At 42.0% G+C, this 19,941-nt stretch overlaps 1 protein-coding gene across 2 annotated transcripts in view; it reads left to right on the top strand.

Annotated features, from left to right (window-relative positions):
• fntb (farnesyltransferase, CAAX box, beta) overlaps positions 1–19,941 on the top strand; it is a 58,826-nt gene that overhangs the window by 8,726 nt on the left and 30,159 nt on the right. The window contains exons 2-4 of one of the 2 annotated variants that reach the window (XM_055640779.1): positions 9,251–9,396; positions 9,789–9,861; positions 19,380–19,471. In XM_055640779.1, the coding sequence (XP_055496754.1) occupies positions 9,374–9,396; positions 9,789–9,861; positions 19,380–19,471 (188 nt within the window). In that variant the 5' untranslated portion in view covers positions 9,251–9,373. The remainder of the gene's footprint in view (positions 1–9,250; positions 9,397–9,788; positions 9,862–19,379; positions 19,472–19,941) is intronic. The other variant, XM_055640778.1, reaches the window with a different exon arrangement.

The following is a 19,941-nucleotide window of genomic DNA, read 5'->3' as shown; positions in this document are numbered from 1 at the left end:
GCAAACAAGCAGCATAAATATTTTTACAGAAATTAAATTCTGACATTTTATCAATAGAGGTATTTTGCAAAAGTCAGTCGACAGTTTCATTATAGAAGGATAATGTAAGCATTTTTTAAATTACAATAAACTTTTTCTACCTGCTAATAATGATGGTTTGAGCTTATGTTGAGAAAAGGAAGCTGCTGTCCTACCCCAGCTATTTGGTGGCATTATTTAGTAAGGACCTAGGGGTGAACATGGTGGATCTCAGCACCAATGGTCTGGAGAAGGTTTGCTGCATTGCCACCCTTCATTTGGACTGGCCCCAATGACTGTCTGATAAGGATCCTGCCAAAGTGATAATCAGTCCAGCACATTTATAATGTTCCCATTATCATGGCTGCTGATCTGGGTTCACCCATGCAATTGCTCCATAGCTCATCCTCTTGACTTTTTACAAAATGTGGAATTGTAATTTTTTTCCCCTCTCTTAATCAACAGTCCTTTTTTGATGAAGCAAACATTTAAATCTATATTTTGGGTTTGTATTATCTTTGGCACATCCGAGTGAGTAAAATCATTAGTCTACCATCGTTCATGATACCCACTTGGGAATATAATGTAAGGGAACGACTGGAGCCAGAAGAACCATAAGGCATTGAACAAAACAAAAGACGATTTAAAAAAAGGTTGTGAAAAAACTCACTGCTTTCTGATCTTCAATCAAAGGTATAAGCATTTCAATTTGAGAAATCTATCCCATTTGATTTCAGAACCATTTTGAAGTTCTTGTTATTTTCAATTTTATCTGACAACATTATTCAGAGTTTTCTCTCAAAAGCGTTACATTTTTAGCATTAGACTAAGCAAGTCAAATCTATTGCACTCGGCATGGTTTAAATAATGACAATCATTTTGCTGGGGACATAAAAAACTGCCCTTAATTCATTTATGTGTTACTCTGTGGTTCAATTTGAGTTGCCAAAATGAGGAGGCTGTCATTGTGATGAAAATGACATTTCTGATTTTTTTTTTCAATTTTCATTTAAAGATTTGCGAGGATTGAAAATTGAAAATGGTTTTAAATTTATGGAAACTTGGTGATTGTGTCACAAGGCTGTATCACCATTGCAGTGAGCAATGATGATGGAAGAAGAGGTGTTCCAAGTTTCCAAGTGTCAGATTTGCCATTTCTTTCTCTTTTGACATGCATTTATCCTTAGTTTTGGTTTAAATATTGAACTAGAATTTACCCCTCTAATTGCTGGTCCGGTGATTAGAGGAGCAAAAGTTTGAGAATCAATTCCAATTGTGAGTAATTATGGCATTTCTGCCAAGAAATATTGCTGCCTAATCACAGGAGAAATGTATCCCTTGGTTCAATTCCTGCTGTGTGCTCTGCAGTAAAAGAAGTAAAGCTTCAGCTTCACAGGCTTGTTAAATGTAAAGGAAATCCATATGAGCTATCACATTTTTTTTGGATCAGTATTATTAATACCCTGCTCAAGAAGGAGATGCAGACAGAATTGGACTTTGAAAGTGAGTCATTGGTATCCCAATGTGGAACACCATTCTAAACTGTTGTGTTTACTCTTGATTGAGGGAATACTTGATGTAAAATTCATCTTGCATGTGACTATCATGCCATGACTCGCCATTTAAAAAAATAAAGGACATTTGGGAAACAACAAATATAGTGAGTTAACACATTTTTAGATTGCTTTCAGGGTAATATTGTTTTATTCTATGGCAGATTTTGGTTTCTCATTTACTTTAAACATATCTTTCTTTGGCTGATAGTAAGTTAGCACCATTGCAATGTGGGAGAATATTCATATGTAATATGTGTTCTCTGGAGTTTAAAAGATGAGGCAATAAACAAAAACACGAGAAAGCTCTTGACAAAGACAGTTGTGAATATTTGTAATATGTGTACCTGTTATGTGAGGCTTTTTGTGAATGTTCTGTTGAGTAGATTCAAATCAAATTAATTCAATTTTAAAACTGGAGACGTCATGGGCAAATCACCATCATATTAGTGTACAACAGTTTCCCAATGGGTTCCTATTCGAACTATCCCCTCTCATCTTAAACCATTGTTCTCTAATTCTTGATTCCCCAACCAGATAAAAGTCTCTGTGCATTCACCCCATTTGTTTCTATCATGATCTTGTACACCTCTGTAAGATCATCACTCAGCCTCCTGTGCTCCAAAGAATAAAGACCACCCTCTCCCAAGAGCTCAGGCCCTCGAGTTTTGGCAACCTCCTCCAAAATCATCTCTGCATTCTTTCCAGCTCAACCACATATTTTCTATGGCAGGGTTACCAAAACTGAACAGAACAAAACTGAACTCCAAACATAGCCTCACCAACATATTATACAATTGTAACACCACATCCCAACTTCTATACTCAGTAGCCCGACTGATGAAGGCCAATGTACTGAAAGCTTTCTTGACCACTACCTGTGACACCACTTTCAAGGGATTATGTATCTGGCCTTCCTAAATCCCTCTGCTGGACAACACTCCCCAGGACTCTTTGGTTTGACTTCCTAAAATGCAACACCTTGCACTAATCTGAATTAAAATCCAATCATGCCATGTGATGCATGTACATTTTCCTCGGAATCCTCACCATTAACTTGCCTGCCACAAATGTTAGTCTTGCTGATCTATATAGCAATGTTACAAAACTTACCTTCAGTGGTACTGCAGTTCTGCCACTGGCCGTGTGTGCGCGACTTTGGCTCCTTTTGGGGGGGGGGGGGGGGGGGGGGGGGGGGATTAAAATGTTGTTTTTTGTCGGCGGCAGATTTCCCCGGGTTGCTAGCTGCTGAAGAAAAATCGATCCTACTTTCGTTCCTGATTTTTTTGTTTTTTGTTTTTTTTTTTTTTTTTGTTTAATCGTGAGACAATTTAATAATTAGATTAAAATAAAAAGCGACTTCTAACGCCCTCAACGCCTACAGCGTGACGGATCGTATGAACGGGACAAAACAAAGTGTAAGTCGTTTATTTTACATATAAACTTGCTTCTTGGGATGGCTTTAATCAAATTTTACATTGCGAAAATGTGATTTGGGCCCCATACGAACCGGCAGTGTTTTTCCTGCCGATATGGGGTTCAAATTCACCACAAATGCAACGTTCCAATCGATCGCGTTCCAGAAAAACCCACTCGCAAGATGATTTAAATGCTTTTTTTTGGACAATCATGTCATAAGAGCATCTAAATCGTCTATATTTTGTGTTATTGTCTACCCATAGTAAATATTTTTATACTAAATATCAGTTTTAGTCCCATATATTGTGCAAAAAATTTTACATTTTGATTATATTGAGTGGATGTTTCTCGATTAATTTATGGGAATTAAACATCAAATTCCTTCCATCTGGCATATGAATTCATGACAGTGAGATTTAAAAATCATGTTATATTGTGAATTCTTGTGTGAATGGGATTAGTTTGTTATTTGGATACTTAGGCTATTTATAAAAAATATCCTTTTCTTAAGAAATGAAATCTACAGGACATTCTTAATGGGAAAGCAGAGGGCAGAAAGGCATGTCATGCGTGGTTTGAAGAGCAAATACTTGTAGAAATGTTACAAAATTTTGAGAGCGACTGTGATAGATCCCCTCGATGGAAGGAAGGTCAGAGCAGATGATGGACTGGGCAGTGTTTACAACTTTTTGTTGTCTTTTCCTCTCCAGGGCGCTCAGGTTGCATATCAATGATAAAAAGATCTTTGTTTTGATTGCACCTACCAACGTGCATACATTATTATATTACAGTTAATATGTACCGAGGGCAAATCTTTGTTCCAATGCTCCCCATTCCCAATTACTTTTAAATTGAAGTGATTGAAATCCAAGTGAGTTTAAATGGCACCAGAAAAATAAAACCTCTGGAATGGATGATATTCATTACGTGGTTGGTTGGAGTCAGTATCAGCACAATTACTATATTAGACTTTCAATCTTCAGCTGTCCTGGTTCAAGCTAAAACTAAAGACAAATAACAACCACCTCACACATTCCCCTGCAAGTATCTCTGTCACTCCTTTAAAATATGCCCCATCTTTGAACAAGCTCTTAAACATCGCATCTGAATCAGTTTCCATCTGATTACACTCCTTGAGGATGTTCATTTATGTGTTCAGTTAATAAAACAACGAGATTGGGGACATTTCTTTTCAACCAGTCAAAGGAATTTAAGGGGGGGGGGGGGGTTTAGAAATAGTCAGTGAGGTAAACAAACATAATAGTTGAGTGGCAAATGACAATAGTGCTACCTTCCCAATATTTAACTGAAGGAAATAATGGGTTATGTTGTAACAGACAGCCTGACATCTTGCATGTCATTTTAATATTACACTTATCCCATCCCCCTGGATATTCCGGATTAATAAATTAAGGTTTTGTCAACTAATTACAAATCAATAACATTAGTCAACTCCAAAACATGAAACGCTGAGCATTGGGATCCAGACGTCATGGACAACTGGCCTCAGTTCCCCGCTCACATCTGGCAGTGGTCTCCGTCTAAACCAGGGGCCACGGAGTGTTTTTGAAAGTGGGGGGCTGAACGATCACTGATCACTCGCCTTGGGCAACTAAGTGGGGGGGAGCAACCGAGTGGGGGGATGTCCCCTCCCACGTTAGGAAACTTTTTGAAATTTGATGTATTAAAATCATGTTATAGTGCATTGTAGAAGTATGATTTCAATGTTTTTCGTTAGAAGTATTTTAAGAGGTAACTTTTTAAGGGGTAACTTTTTCTACACAAAGGGTGGTAGGTGTATGGAACAAGCTGCCAGAGGAGGTAGTTGAGGCAGGGACTATCCAAATGCAGATAGTATAGCTGGGACATGTTGCCGGGTGTGGGCAAGTTGTGCCGAAGGGCCTGTTTTCACACTGTATCACTCAATGACTACATTATACCTCCACCATGCATGAATGCTTCAAAATCAAGTGGTCGAGTTTTATTGCCATACTAGACCAAGTGCAGACCCGTTGGGTCTGTTCCCGCAACGCGCGTTTGCGACGGGAGGGGGCGGCGGGCGAGATGTCGAGTGAGCCTGCGGGCCGCCAGCGAGGACGGCGTAAAGCAGCGGGGAACCAGCCGATCTTTGGCTTCAGTGAGCGTGACAGAGCTGGGCCAGGGGGGGGGGGGGGGGGAGGAGGAGGGAGGGGGGGGGGGGAGGGAGGGGGGGGGGAGGGGGGGGGGGGGGGGGAGAGAGGGGGGGGGGGGGGGGGGGGGGGGGGGGGGGGGGGGGGGGGGGGGGGGAGGGGGGAGGAGGGGAGGAGGGGGGGGGGGGGGGGAGGGGAGGGGAGTGGAGGGGGGGGAGGGCAGGCAAGCGGGGCGGGCGGAAGTGGAGGGGCGGCCACTATCGGCAGCAGCAGCCCAGTTATGGTCGCCAGCAGCGGGAGACGCGGATGAGCTGCAGCCTGAAGGGCCTGTCCCACTTAGGCGATCTTTTGGGCGATTACAAACGACAGTGGCAACAACTTTTTGCTGTCTGAGGTTGTAGTGGGTTGTTGCGAGGTGTCGTAGGTGAATGCTAGTAAAACTAGTCCCTGACAGTCACCTAAAGAGCTGCCTTAGTGGGACAGGCCCATAAGTGAGTGGGAATAGCGTAGATCAGGGGAGCCGCGACCAGTTGTGTCACTCGTTGTGCAGCCCACTCGCCAAGTCACTGATAGATACAAAAAGCCGGAGTAACAGCCAATTTCTCTCTGGGTCTGTGGACCGACTCCAAGCACCAGAGGCCCATTAATCTGTGGCGCTGCTCGATACGTGATTGGCTTTGTGGAGATCAGAACCAGATGTCACCGTGTCCCGGCACTCAGCCCTACACAGCCCTGCTAGTCGGACAGGGTTCAGTTTTGAGATACAGTGCGGAAACAGGCCCTTTGGCCCACCGAGTCCGCACCGACCAGCAATCCCTACACATTAACACTATCCTACACACACTAGGGACAATTTACACTTATACCAAGCCAATGAACCAGACCTTCAGTCTGAAGAAGGGTCACGACCCGAAACGTCAACCATTCCCTCCAGAGTTGCTGCCTGACCCGCTGAGTTACTCCAGCACTTTGTGTCTATCAGTTTAAACCAGCATCTGCAGTTCCGTCCTACACGTGTACCTGTCCAAATGCTGTTTAAATGTCATTGTGGTAATTTCAAGTGTAGAATGAAGGTAAGTGTAGAAAAAAGTAAGTTGTCGCGTGCAGCGACATCAGAACAATGACATTCTCAGTTGCTGCACCATAACAGGCTGGTTAAAGCAACAACACAGAGATACGTGTAAATAGATTGATTTTGTTTACTATTGCCACCTGTAGTGAGGTACAGGGAAAAACTTTTGTTGCGTACCATCCGGTAAATGCAAGCAAGCCACTCACAATGTGCAGATAAAGGAGAATGGGCGCAACATATATAATCAATAATACAATGGATTAATAATCAGTAATATTGGGTAATCGTCCCGGCAAATCAGCGGAGGTCCAAGTATTCGCATTACAATTAATGCCCCACAGCGCCGGAGACCCGGGTTCAATCCTGGTCTCGGGTGCTGTCTGTGTGGAATTTGCATGTTCTCCCTGTGACTGCGTGGCTTTCCTCTGGGTGCTCCGGTTTCCACCCACATCCCAAAGACGTGCGGGTTTGTAGGTTAATTGGCCCTCTGTAAATTGCCCCCTAGTGTGTAGGGAGTGGATGAGAAAGTGGAATAACATAGAACCAGTGTGAACGAGTGAACGATTGTCGGCACAGACTCGAGGGGCCGAAGGGCCTTTCCCGCTGTATCTTTGAACTAATTATAATATTGAACAAATCAAGACTTACCTATTAGATTTGAACATGAACAATATTATCCCAAGGTTGCAGAGTATTTGAATGGCATTTACTGCATAATCCCTGAGGTTATTCTTTGTAAAGGGAAGGGCAAAGTTCATCTCTACAAGTTTCATTTTCTGAAGTTAATTTGTTGTTTATATTTACCATCTTGCCTTTGCTTATTTGTTCCCGCGATACACGAATCCAAGCTTACATTTAAAGATGAGCAAAATATCAATTTAAAGACAGATATCAATTAATTTTCCCGATAGAGTATGAATATCGATTTCTTTAACATCCCCTCTCTCTCCGTCCCTCCCCCACCTGAGTGGTACCAGCTGCAAAGCCGTCTTGTTAGGTCTCATTGTGTGAGAAGGAACTGCAGATGCTGGTTTAAACCAAAGAGACACACAGAATGCTGGAACAACTCAGCGGGACAGGCAGCATCTCTGGAGAGAAGGAATGGGTGATGTTTCAGGTCGAGACCCTTCTAAGGGTCTCTACCCAAAACCTTTAGAAGGGTCACGACCAGAAACGTCACCCATTCCTTCTCTCCAGAGACGCTGCCTGGTCCATACTGTTCACCAGGGCGAATTTGGCACAGAGACTAATGGCAGCGGCGCAACGCTTCCGACGCCTCCGACGGCCCGGGAATCTTGCACTGAGGCTGCTACATGGCCGGAGCAGCAGCGAGCGACTCGCCAGCCCGGCAAACACTCGTTAGCCCGGCAAACACTCGCCAGCCCCGGCATCCCGTCTACATCTGCCCCCGCCGCTGCTTCTGCTTCCATTCCTCCCTCAGCCCCGGCTCTCCAACACTCGTGGCCCATGCAGCTGATATGAGTTTTAAAATTCTCGTTGATCACAGCATTTCTCATGACAGAGCATGAGAAATTTGTGATCGGCGTGAGAGCGTGAGAATTTGTCGAAATGCGTGAGTCTCACGCTCAAAGCGTGAGAGTTGGCAGCCCTGACATGTGGTTTACTAAGTTGTTTATCCCATCAAAAAGGCTGTGGTTTTGAAAAATTACCAAGCATTGGAGAGTAAATCTGAACTCTTCTGCACAAAAGGTTTCTATAAGTTATTTATCTTTCTTTATAAAAAGTTGATTTGCAATGAACCAGCATGATCCAATGCATGATCCATAAAATATTTTGTACTATTTTAGCCAAATGTAAAGCTATTCAGACAAAACATTGGATGATTGAGTACAGAACACTGGGTTTCAATCATTCAGCCATAAGTGTTTAATACAGGTGCTTCAGCAATTGAGTTCCCCAAGTGGGTTTTACTAAAATAGTAAAATGACTTATTCTTTAGATTTGGCTCCCTTGTTTACCTGAGGAATAGCTTAAAGGATCTAAATGTGTGTTATGTAGTCCTATATACCAGAAAAACAATCTAGCAACATAACATAACTAGTAACATGCGACAACTTTCTTGAATTGAGAATGAATATTGTGAGAAAAATCTCGCATCCCTTTGTTTTTGACTATTGCAGCAGCTCCATAGAAAGAGTCAGCAGCCTTGCCAAATGCTAGTGACAATGGCACTTAAAACAGCAGGAGCTTGAAACTTCATGTGAATTGATTGCGGTACTGCTTGAATTTTTTTTGGTTTACTTCATAGTAAGAATCCATCAGTATTCATCCTCACAAAGATGTTGTCAATCCTGTAAATGTTCCTCCTATTCTCTTCATCTTGGTTTCAATTTATGGTGATTTTTCAAGCATTTCTCCACCATGAGCACCCCTTTTTCTTTGTATTGTTTCAGTGCAGATTTCCTAGAACAGAGCACACATCTCTGTCCAGCAGTTATCGAGTTCCTTGCGATTTGGAGGGGGGGTGGGGGGGGGGTAGTTTGTTTTGACTGACAAAAATTTGAAAAGGGAACAAAATTATTTGTGATTCATCTATGTACATTCTTTTAACAGTGTAGGGTTTCCTAATCTGAAGTTATATTGCGTTTACATATCCTTAATCTATGTATGGGTTTATACTTTGTGACATATTCTGATACGTGAATGATTTATTGTATATTTTGCACTCTTTTTTGTTCATGTGCAACAATGATATTGATGCAATGACCAAAATCTAGCACACTTGGGTTCAGGTGTGCTACATTTCAGCTTTTGTAAAAAAAAAGAAGTCTGGAACAAAAGAAGAAATGTAACGATTAGTGTTGCAATTGTTGCAAGATCGAGTGTTTCAGGCTGGGTTGGATTTACAGAGAATAAAATCTTGACTGGCCCATCACTTGAAGCAGTAAAGTTGGAGAGTGGATAAATATATATTTAAAATGTCCAGATTTTAGCAACTTCCAGTTTTTAGAATATAAAACTATGCACAGTACTAAACTTTATTCTACCATGAAGTATGTATAGGATGTGCTTCATTTGATAGACTTTTACTTCACCAGGTTAGGAGCCATACCTCAAGAGCCTCTAGAGTGATACTTTATGAATGGCGATGATTGCTTCCAATCCAATTACATTTTCAGTCCTCGGAAACTCGTGCAATAAACTGAGATCGCTTTGGGAATATGGTGCATAAAATCTGCTTTGTGTGAGTTATAACTTCCTCAATCACTGTTGGCATCTGATTTCTATTTCCTCGCTCACATTTCTGTAACTTTAATGATGAGCACATTTAAATACATTGGAAAAAAGCAAATTTGTTCAAAAACCCAGGAGGAAATATTAAGTTTACAATTTTTCATCAAACATTATGACTGGGCCTTTTATTGTAGATAATGATTCATTCATGGGATGACTTGGAGCTCTGTATTTTAGAACTATGCTTTCATAGCCTGTAATTGCTGGCTTAAACTCCCAAGTTAGAACAATAACAGCAGTCCAAATATATTAACAAGCATGTTAGTTTACAGGAACAGCAAGTTGAGTACTACTTGTACACAATATAAATTGGCTGACACAATCAAGTGTGCTGTTTTGCAGGCCTATCCTCCAGAGGGAGAAACATTTCCAGTATTTGAAGAAAGGTCTGAAGAACCTCTCGGAGTCTTATTCGGTAAGTCTTCAGACAACCCATCTTCAAATTTAGAATGTGCAAGTTCATTCTGATGTTTGGAGCTGTTGAAATGTTTTGCTTTCTTGATATAGGGTGATTTCATGAAAGGTCACTGGATCCTAGATCCTCACCCATGTGGACGCAAAATTTAACTGGGGTACAAACGTCACTTCCGGTACATGTTATTGATGCTGGAAACGTGCACTTTCACACACCTTGCATCTGAGTAAAATTCATTTCAAAACGCATTTATGGTTTACGATTATTTAAATGGTAAATGTAGCTTCACAAGCATTTTCTTTTTGCATGTTAAAACCCACCTGAGAACCATGGAAGATTTTGCAATTTTAATGATGGATTTTTCACTTTTAAAACTTTTATATAACAAATTAATAAGGATAAAACATAATGCCTTACTTTTGATGAAATGCAGCGAGCAAACGCGATAATTCCCGATATTTTCTATATTTATATCTCCACGGCCAATGTTTGCTAACCACTTCCACTGTTGTTGCCCCTTCAGCTCCCTCTTGTCTTTACCTTTGTTTTTCTTTATCTTCTGGACTCTAAATTAAGATAACTGTGCCTCATGGTCACCCCGACTGGCACAGTTATTTACAGCTCAAAAACGGGCCGTTTTCGCGGTTTTTAACCGGTGTGAAAGTGCACGTTTCCAGCATCAATAACATGTACCGGAAGTAACGTTTGTACCCCAGTTAAATTTTGCGTCCACGTGGGTGAGGATCTATGATCCAGTGACCTTTCATGAAATCACCCTATATGCTGCTGTTGTAGGGGTCCACTTGTTGTGTACACACTCTGTTTCTTTATTAATCTATACTCGCGTGAACTGGCCTGACCTGGGCTGACCAATCACGCAGTAATCACAAGATGGCGCCACACTATCCACTTTGTAGAACTTCAAATTCCAGCTTGGAAGATTTTTCCCCAGGCACCTCCTCATTCTCTCAGGCTTTGGAGATGACGCAGAAGACTTTTATCAGCATTGTATCCAAATTTTGAAAAAAGCATATTATATAAGACTTAGAGAAATAAGGTTAGGAGTATAGAAACAAAAAGGGCAAGTTAAAAAGTGTTCATGATTGTGAAATATATCAAGAAAGGATACAAGGAGAGACATCCCAGAAGGAGCACAGTTAGTGGTCAGAGAGCAGAGATGTTAGTCATAATTGTAATTCATCAACATGCAAATAATGCCTTCTTGGAAAGAATTAGGTTCATGTAATTTTGTAAATTAGGAATGCCAGACAAAATACAATGTGGGTATTTCAAAATAGTCTATTTCTCTGTGTATAAAGCGTTGAGCTGTACACTGGATCAGAAAACAGGTTAGGAAATATAACGTATCCCTAATGTATCAATGATATTGAATCACTCATTTCTAGATTGAAGAATTGTTTTATCAAAAAAATTCTGAATGTGGTGCTGAAACATTGATACATATTTTTGAGAGTTTGTTTAACAATGCACAAAATGGTATGTGTAAAGAGCTCAAACTCACACAGGTTGAAACACAAGCATCTTTATTGTTCAGGTCATTATCTTCTAAGCAGGTCATTACACGTTCACACTGGTACGGTTACTGCCAGGCAGTGGGCAAGTTCTCACACTATGAATGTTATAATTAGGCAGAGTTATAATTACTAAGCATTCTAATTGGCTAACATGCAATAGCCAATCTACACCTTGTATAAATGAAAAGCAAATAAGGCATTACAACTATAATGAGTAAATAAAATGTTAAATGCAAATCGCCACATCTAATAATAATGGGGTTAAACATAATCGCCATATCTAACAGGTGGCTTGCTAACCCGTCCGGTCCTCGTACGGTATGGAGCTGCTTCATCAACCTTTTCGCGGTTCAGTGAGCCCGACGGGCTATGGGGAGCCACCGTAGGGGAACCCAAGGAAGACCATCGCGGGGGCACCGGAGAGCCGGTTACAAAAGGGGAAGTGGGGGCAGACCAACGCGGGGAGTGGATGGGACTGGCGGCAGGAGATACTGGAACGGCTGGAACAGCGATGACTTTAAACTTGAGTGGTGGGGCATCAGGACCCTGGAGCGCACAGGAAGGAGGTGTTGACGGTTGCGTCTATAGTGCGGATGCTATTCGTAGATTATAGCTCCGCCTTTAACACCACCCCCCCCCCCCATAAACTAGTCACCAAGCTGGACCACCTGGGCCTCAACACACACCTGAGCAGCTGGGTCCTGGACTTTCTCACCGGCCGACCACAGACTGTGCGCATGGGGAGGCAGGTCTCCTGCAGCATCACCCTGAACATCGGTGCACCACAGGGCTGTGTGTTGAGCCCCTTCCTCTTCTCCCTCTACACTCTCGACTGCAAACCCACCCACGAGGCCAACACCATATTAAAGTTTGCAGATGACACCATCGTGGTAGGCAGGATCATGAGTAACAACGAGGCCGCCTACAGGACAGAGGTAGAGAACCTGGTGAGCTGGAGCCGTGAGAACAACCTGATCCTCAACGCAGCAAAAACAAAGGAGATGACCCTGGACTTCAGGAGGAGACCGAAGACCTTCGTCCATCAGCCCATCACCATTAACGGCGAGACAGTGGAGGCTGTGCAGAACATCAGGTACCTCGGGGTCAACATCAGCCACGACCTGACCTGGACCGTCAACATCACTGCGACGGCCAAGAAAGGACTTCAAAGGCTTCACTTCCTGAGGTGCTTGAAGAGGGCACGTCTCCCACAACAGCTGCTGGTGAGCTTCTACAGGTCAGCCATCGAGTCAGTTCTCACATACTGCATCACAGTATGGTACTCTGGCTGCACCGCAGAGAACAGGAAAGCTCTCCAACGCGTCATTAAGACTGCTGAGAGGATCACTGGCACCCAGCTCCCCAGACTGGAGGACATCTACTGGACCCGCTGCATCCGGAGGGTCAAGGGCATCATTAGAGACAGCACACACCCTGGACACTGCCTCTTCACCCCCCTGCCCTCAAGAAGACGATACAGGACACTGAGCGCCCGCACGACAAGACTAAAAAACAGCTTCTACCATAGAGCTGTGACACTACTGAACTCTATCCCTCTCCCACACTAATTCCCCCTCTCTCACACACCCGCCCATACTCCTATATGTTTATAGTCTAATTTTTTTTAATAGTTCTTTTTTAAACGTATTTTATACTCGTATTCCTGTGCAGCTGGAGGACTGCTCCAACAAAATTTTGTTGTCTTGTACAATGACAATAAAGATTATTATTATTATTAGATGGTACCACCGACATTGACCAGGTAGGAACGCGGTTCCTTTGAGGGGCCATAGATGTAGCCCAGTTTGGTATGTTCCATACTGTCTCTCTCAACTAAACTAATTTGAATTTGGAAAATCTTGCAGGATGATTTGAAAAACGAGTAGAGATGGGGTCCAGGTGAAAGCTCTTTAAATTTATGATTGTAACATATAACATCAATCTGAACGAAACTTGATAAAAACACACCACAGGACTATGGTGATTAAGGTGGTCCAAAAATTGTAGCGCTATCATATACCATTTAAGTGTAGTTCTGGGAGCACATGGGCACGCACGCAGGCACACACAATCACAAACAAGATGAGAGTTTTAGGAATGTATTACTGGACCAAGTGGGACCCGTTGGGTCCCTGTCACATGGGAGGCCTGGACCCCCAATGCAACCCGTTCCCCAATGCAATATTCCACCACTCACCCATAGCCCTCACAGGAGGTCTGGTCCCCCAATGCAACCCGTTCCCCCAATGCAATATTCCACCACTCGTAGCCCTCACGGGAAGCCTGATTCCCCAACTTAACCCTTTCCCCAAGGCAATATTCCACAACTCACCTATTTCCCCAACGCAACCTGTTATCCCAATGCAATATTCCACCACTCACCCATAGCCCCCAACTGTGCAGGGGCTGCTCATTTTGCCTTATTCACCCTCCCTCATTTTTAAACAAAAAACTTGCACTTGCTGAGCTAGCAGGACTCTGTGTACTTGGATAGCAACAGTATTGTGAGCAGGGCTACAATCCCATTGTGACGTCATAGCTGTAAGCACAGGGAAGAATTTTTTCTCAAATTGGGGTTTTATAAATCTAAAAATTTATATAACGTGAAATATTACATAAATCTGAACAAAACTTGAAACAAACCACCACAGGACAATTGTGATTAAATTGGTGCGAAAATTGTAGCGCTTTCATGTACCATTTTGGCATAGGTTCAGGATCACAATTGCAGACAGACAAGCAGGCATAGAAACAAACAAGATGAGAGGTGTGTGTGTGTTCAAATTGGATAGGTCTAGAACCTTGTACGAGAGTATCATTGTCACCAATCTTGAAATGTATTTGGTTTATGTGCTGTTCCAAGTTATTGGCTTCATAGATATATATTTTAATCAATTTGTGGAGCAAAGATATGGTTGGTGATTCTAACTAAATTTTTATTTTATGCACATTAGACAATAATATGGTTTAGTTATAAAAATATGTGGCACCACAATGATTAGAAATGAGGAATGATTCCATCATGCACCTCTCACTTGTCAGCTAAGGGAGTAAAACAATTGTTAAATGAACATTGAAACTCATGAGGTAGTCATTTGAAAATATTTCACAAGTCGATCTGATGATGTACATGAGAATATCCTGGTCATGTAAGGAAATGTAGTGTAAAATATTTTATTAAGTAAAAGATTAGCTTGACTTTTTTTGGTTCTGAATAAACGGAAGTTTTATAATTCTGTACCATATTAGAGGAACTATGGGGATCAGGAAGCCAGTGGCCTGCATATCAAGCTTTTCTGATAGTGCTTCCTGTTATGCCCGGGGAAAAGACAATTAACAATAGTGGGAGAGGTTTTTTTTTCTGTGGACTCGGAAATTCCTGTAAACAAAAATTTTCTGTGATGTTACTGGTAATGATCCTTACAATGTTTAAGAAGGAATTGCAAATGTTGCACTTTTGACTAAGTTCATGTTGTTTAGGGGGTTTGTACCTAAAGTTTGTGATGAATTCAACCACATTATGATGAGTGTATTGTATGGTGCCAAGTATGCTTTGAATGGATTCAGCCTGATTGATTTGAGTATTGTGTTGAATGTCATTGCTGCAACTCTGTATAAGCATGTGACCACATTTCCAAAACATTATAAAAGATCCTGTATGTCTTGGTTCATTAGAGTGGTGGCTCGGGAGAGTCGGGTGTCTGTTGCATACTTGACTGTATCCCTGACACTCTCGTCGGATGATGATCAGTAAAGTTTGAGTTGGTTTACCTAACCCATTGTGTGTTGTCTGTTTTTAAGAAGTGAACTTTATCATACAGTCATGATTAGTGTGTTCTAGTTTAAAATACAGTAAAAAAAATTGTCTTCCAAAAATATAATTTGGACAATATTATTATCCCACAGCCATGGAAAACATTTTCTCGGCGCCTTTCTAGGATGATGTCTTTATCTTCTAGTCTCCCCGCCCGTGGGTGACAGAAGGTGATCAAACATGACTTGTTGTTTCTCAGTTCTGACTCGAAAGGAAATGTTGATATAACTTCATCCTTGTTGAAAAGGACTACTCGGGAAATATTATTTTTATTTGTTAGTTCCCCTCAGCTTCTTTTGTTACCCTCTACATACATGCACCTGCTGACTTAATCGACTGGTTTAAGGGTTTAGACAGACATTGGGCCATCGAGCCGATGAAACTTTAGTTTGGTCAGGCCCCTTCTGTCATACTTACCCATATCCAAATTACACGCAACAATAGCAGTTACATTTAGATTTCAAGAACTTTTTTTTTTTTTTAAAACAGAAGAAATTACAAAATAAATTGGGAATTTATTAACAATTATGTTTGTCCTGCTCAACTTCTTTGCTAAAGAAATATTTATATTTTTCAACAGGGCATTTTTTTGAAAAAGAATTACAGCATGAAGGTGCCTGAGTGACATTATTAGACTAGTGATCAGAATAGAGCTCTCAAGGTCATCAAAGAGGAGCAAGACCAGGTTTAGGTATGCATGTGGTTTGAGGATAACCAAAAACATGTATTTTATCAATCTAGTCCTTTACATTCTGGCCTCAGCACAACTATGCAAAATAATTTATGCACAGATGTGCACGATATACTTCATGGCATCTGTGTATTAAACACTTAATTAGTGCTGTGACTACAGAAGTGAGAGGCAAGGTTAGGCACAATTTGAGCTTTCCTAATTCGTCCCCTCAATGTGCGGTTGAAGGGGGGTGGCCTTCGGAGAGAGCAGGCAGATCCATTGTGACGTCATCAGCGAGACCATCGCGTTTATTTTCAAAGTTATTTGAGATTTGTGAACATTTCCATAATTAACTCGAGAAATAATGTAAGAAATTTTCAGTTAATGTGATTTTTGACATCACGGCATAAATCTCTATCAGAATAGGTAAAAATATCACCGGCTGGGCTGCGGGCGTGGTGGGGCTGACGGCCAGACGAGTGCGAGTTGACTGCAAGTCGGGGGGTGACGTAACTCGCAGTGCGTGGAAAACCGTGCTCAGCAGGCTGCGCATTTGGAAACTGCACAGTGGGCCGCGAGGAGCAGAGCCATTGTGACGAAAGATTTCAGATTTGTGAACAATTTTTATAAATAACTCGAGAAATAATGAATCTAATTTTCTGATAAGGCGATTTTTGACATGGCGTAAATCTCTATCGGACTATGTAAAAATTTCACCATCGGCGCGTCGTGTTTTCGAGGAGATGTGAATCACAGACAAACAGCACACAAATAAATATACACGCACGCGCGCACACACACACACGCACACGCATAAATACACCCACACACATCAAAGATCAGAGTTCACTAGACCAAGGGGGACCCGTTGGGTCCCATCCTCTCAATGCAAGGTCGAGGGGTGGGCGGCCTGCAGCGTCACACACACAATAACGGCTCCATACACACACACACACACACACACAGAGGGGGGAGAAGGGGGGAGAGAGAGGAGGGAGAGAGAGGAGGGGGAGAGGGGCGGATAGAAGGGAGGGGGGGAGTGGCGGGGAGAAGGAAGGGAGGGGGGAGAGAGGCAGGGAGGGGGGGAAAGCGGGCAGGGGAGGGGGGAGTGAAGGGAGATGGGGGAAAGGGAGGGGGGTGTAGTTGGGGAGGGGGGGGATGGAGTGGGAGGAGAAGAGAGAGGGGGGGGGGGGGGGGAGGAGAGGAGAGGAGGAGGGGGCGGAGAGGAAAAGGGGAGCCGAGCGAGCGATCGGGCTGCGAAAAGCGGAGAGAGCCCGGGGAGAGAGAGAGCTCTAGTACAGGGCCCGACTTGCTCATTCGTAGCGCGTGCCGCAGTCTGAAAAGCGAGTGGAGGATGGGAGCGGGCAGCCCGGAAGCCCAACCAAATTACTGCGTATTTCAGACTTGTGAACAATTTTAATAAATCTCAAGAAATAATGCATCAAATTTTCAGATGCCGATTTTTTTACATCATGGTGTAAATCTCTCGGTATATGTAAAAATGTTGTGTTTTCGAGGAGATGTGAATCACAGACAAACAGCACACAAAGAAACACACACACACACACACACACACACACACACACACACACACACACACGCACATGCACACTACCAGTACTGTAATAGTTATAAGATAAGGATGTTACTTTCTATTGAGGATGCTCATGTGTATGTTATGCCAGCATGTGAAATAAAGCCCCTTTAAAAAAGCAGCCATTCAATTAAGCATGTTGATAGGCAAGGACCTCCTAGCAAAAGGTATCTTATTTTAACATTGTGCTGATCCAGCACTGAGGGAATCAGATGGGACAACGTATTGAGTAGAGAGAGGAGTGTATTGTGTGTGTGTGGCTGAGGAGAGTGTGGTGTGTGTTTGCGTGTGTGTGGCTGAAGGGTGTATGTGTGTGTGCCATTTTGCCTTCAGGCCAGCTCTACCATTTGACATGATCGTGACTGATCATCCATTTAAATTCTGTGTTCACCCCATTTCCCTTCATCCATTGTGGTATTGATGTTGATCATGGATTCTCAACCTTCCTTGTGCTGCATTCATCACAAATGTTTTTAATTGCTAGGTGTTGGTCCCTTACTTAAAAGTTATCTGAAGTTATCTGAAATAATAGAATAGGCTAACTCTTATCACTTCTTCACAGTATTTAGACGTGTACTTGAAGTGCATGTTGCTGAAGGGTGGGTTAAAGTGGGTAGCTCTCTTTTTGGACTGGCATAGATAAGGAAGGCCGCAAGGACTCCTCTGGCATTGTAGGTTTTCCATGCTCCTGTAAAAAGAACCTGGGAAAGTAGGTAAAAATGCTACCAACTAAACTAATCGATACAAGGCTAAATCTTCATCACAACCAAATTTGTGCCAATTATATAATTAGATAGAAGAATTATAAGTACTTGAACATATAATTTGTGTGAAATATCTGGGTCAAATTAAGTAATACATGATTCCTTGAATCAGATTTCAAACAAGAACACAATACGAAAAGAAAATAAACCGTAGAAGCTAGAAATCTAAAACAGAAAATGCTGGAAACACTCAGCAGATCAGGCAGCATCATTGGAAAGAAAAATAATTAATAATTCAGATGGAAGACTTTCATGTCAGTGTTAGTGACGAGAGTAGCACAGGGATGGCTGAGAAGTCCACGATGCAACAAGAATTCGACTTAATGGATCAGGAGCTATGGGGCAAAGGCTGGACAGGGTAGTGAATCAGCCATAAATGCGTTGAATAGTGGAGCAGGCTTAATGAATTGATTTCCTCTTTTGGGAAATGCTGTCTGACCCTTAGAGGGATTCCAACATTTTTCTTAGTTCTTAGACCATGTTTACACTTTAAAGTTTACAGTTTAGTTTATTGTCACGTGTACCGAGGTACAGTGAATAGCTTTTGTTGCGTGCTAGCCAGTCAGCAGAAAGACAATACATGATTACAATTGAGTCATTTACAGTGTATAGATACACGATAAGCGAATAACGTTTTTGTGAAAGGTAAAGCCGGTAAAGTCCGATCAAGGATAGTCTGAGGGTCATCATAGGGCCTCAATCACCGGAAAAGAAATAATCTGCGATGTGTGAGTGTGAGGATCTCAGGCAGGAAAGCTGATGAGGGAGATGGAAACATTTTTAACTGGGAAAACTGCCATTGTGAGCTGTAATAGAGATTGTGTGATGAATATAATTTTAACAAATCAATAGTTTGTTTTCATATTCATCTGAAACCCACCAAAAATAACATTAAACCTGACCCCTGGTATATAACCAGCAACAAGCATTCTGCTTTTTTAGTATTTTATGAAAATTAATTATTGTATTTGTTTCCTTTGTTAGGTATGAGGATTAATTTTGCTTTCAACATTCTAAATAAATTTGGAGAAATGTCATAAAAACCATAAGCTATGTACTGACTGTATCAGCTATTTTACATTTTGGTGCAGTTGTTTATTTTGTTACTTTATATTCTATTTCTATTTTTTTATTTCAGTGTTTGGATGCAAGCAGACCTTGGCTCTGTTACTGGATCCTGCACAGCTTGGAGCTTCTGGGTGAGCCACTTGATGAAAGCACAGCTTCCCAGTGAGTATGTGCTAAATGAAAATGTGAACCTTGCTGGAATACCATTGTTGTGATACAAAGTGATAGTTAATAGTTAGATTAAACGAGTACTTACCAGTATGAAGTTTGATCTGTATTTTATGAGGAGTTACGGTGAGGGATTAAGTGAAGAACCCAGCAGGTACTGCGCATGCGGCATACTTCGAAGCAGCGGTGTGAAATCACAGAATAGACACAATATTTGAAGTAAGATAGTAAAGATCACGAGACATCAGTTTATTAGTTTGATCTATATAATGAGGGTGGGAGCGGCGGGCACTTAATCCCTCACCGTAACTCCTCATAAAATACAGATCAAACTTCATACTGGTAAGTACTCGTTTAATCTAACTATTTTACTTCGGAGTCACGTGAGTGATTCCGTGAAGACTTCAAAGGTCTGTGATTTCAAACCGTGTAACAGTTTTTATTTCACTCACTGCCGAAGTTTA

This window comes from Leucoraja erinacea, chromosome 9 (assembly GCF_028641065.1).
Source record: "Leucoraja erinacea ecotype New England chromosome 9, Leri_hhj_1, whole genome shotgun sequence".
In the NCBI taxonomy this organism is placed as follows: domain Eukaryota; kingdom Metazoa; phylum Chordata; class Chondrichthyes; order Rajiformes; family Rajidae; genus Leucoraja; species Leucoraja erinaceus.
The sequence above is the reverse complement of the archived record's forward strand: the minus strand, read 5'-3'. Positions and strand labels throughout refer to the sequence as shown.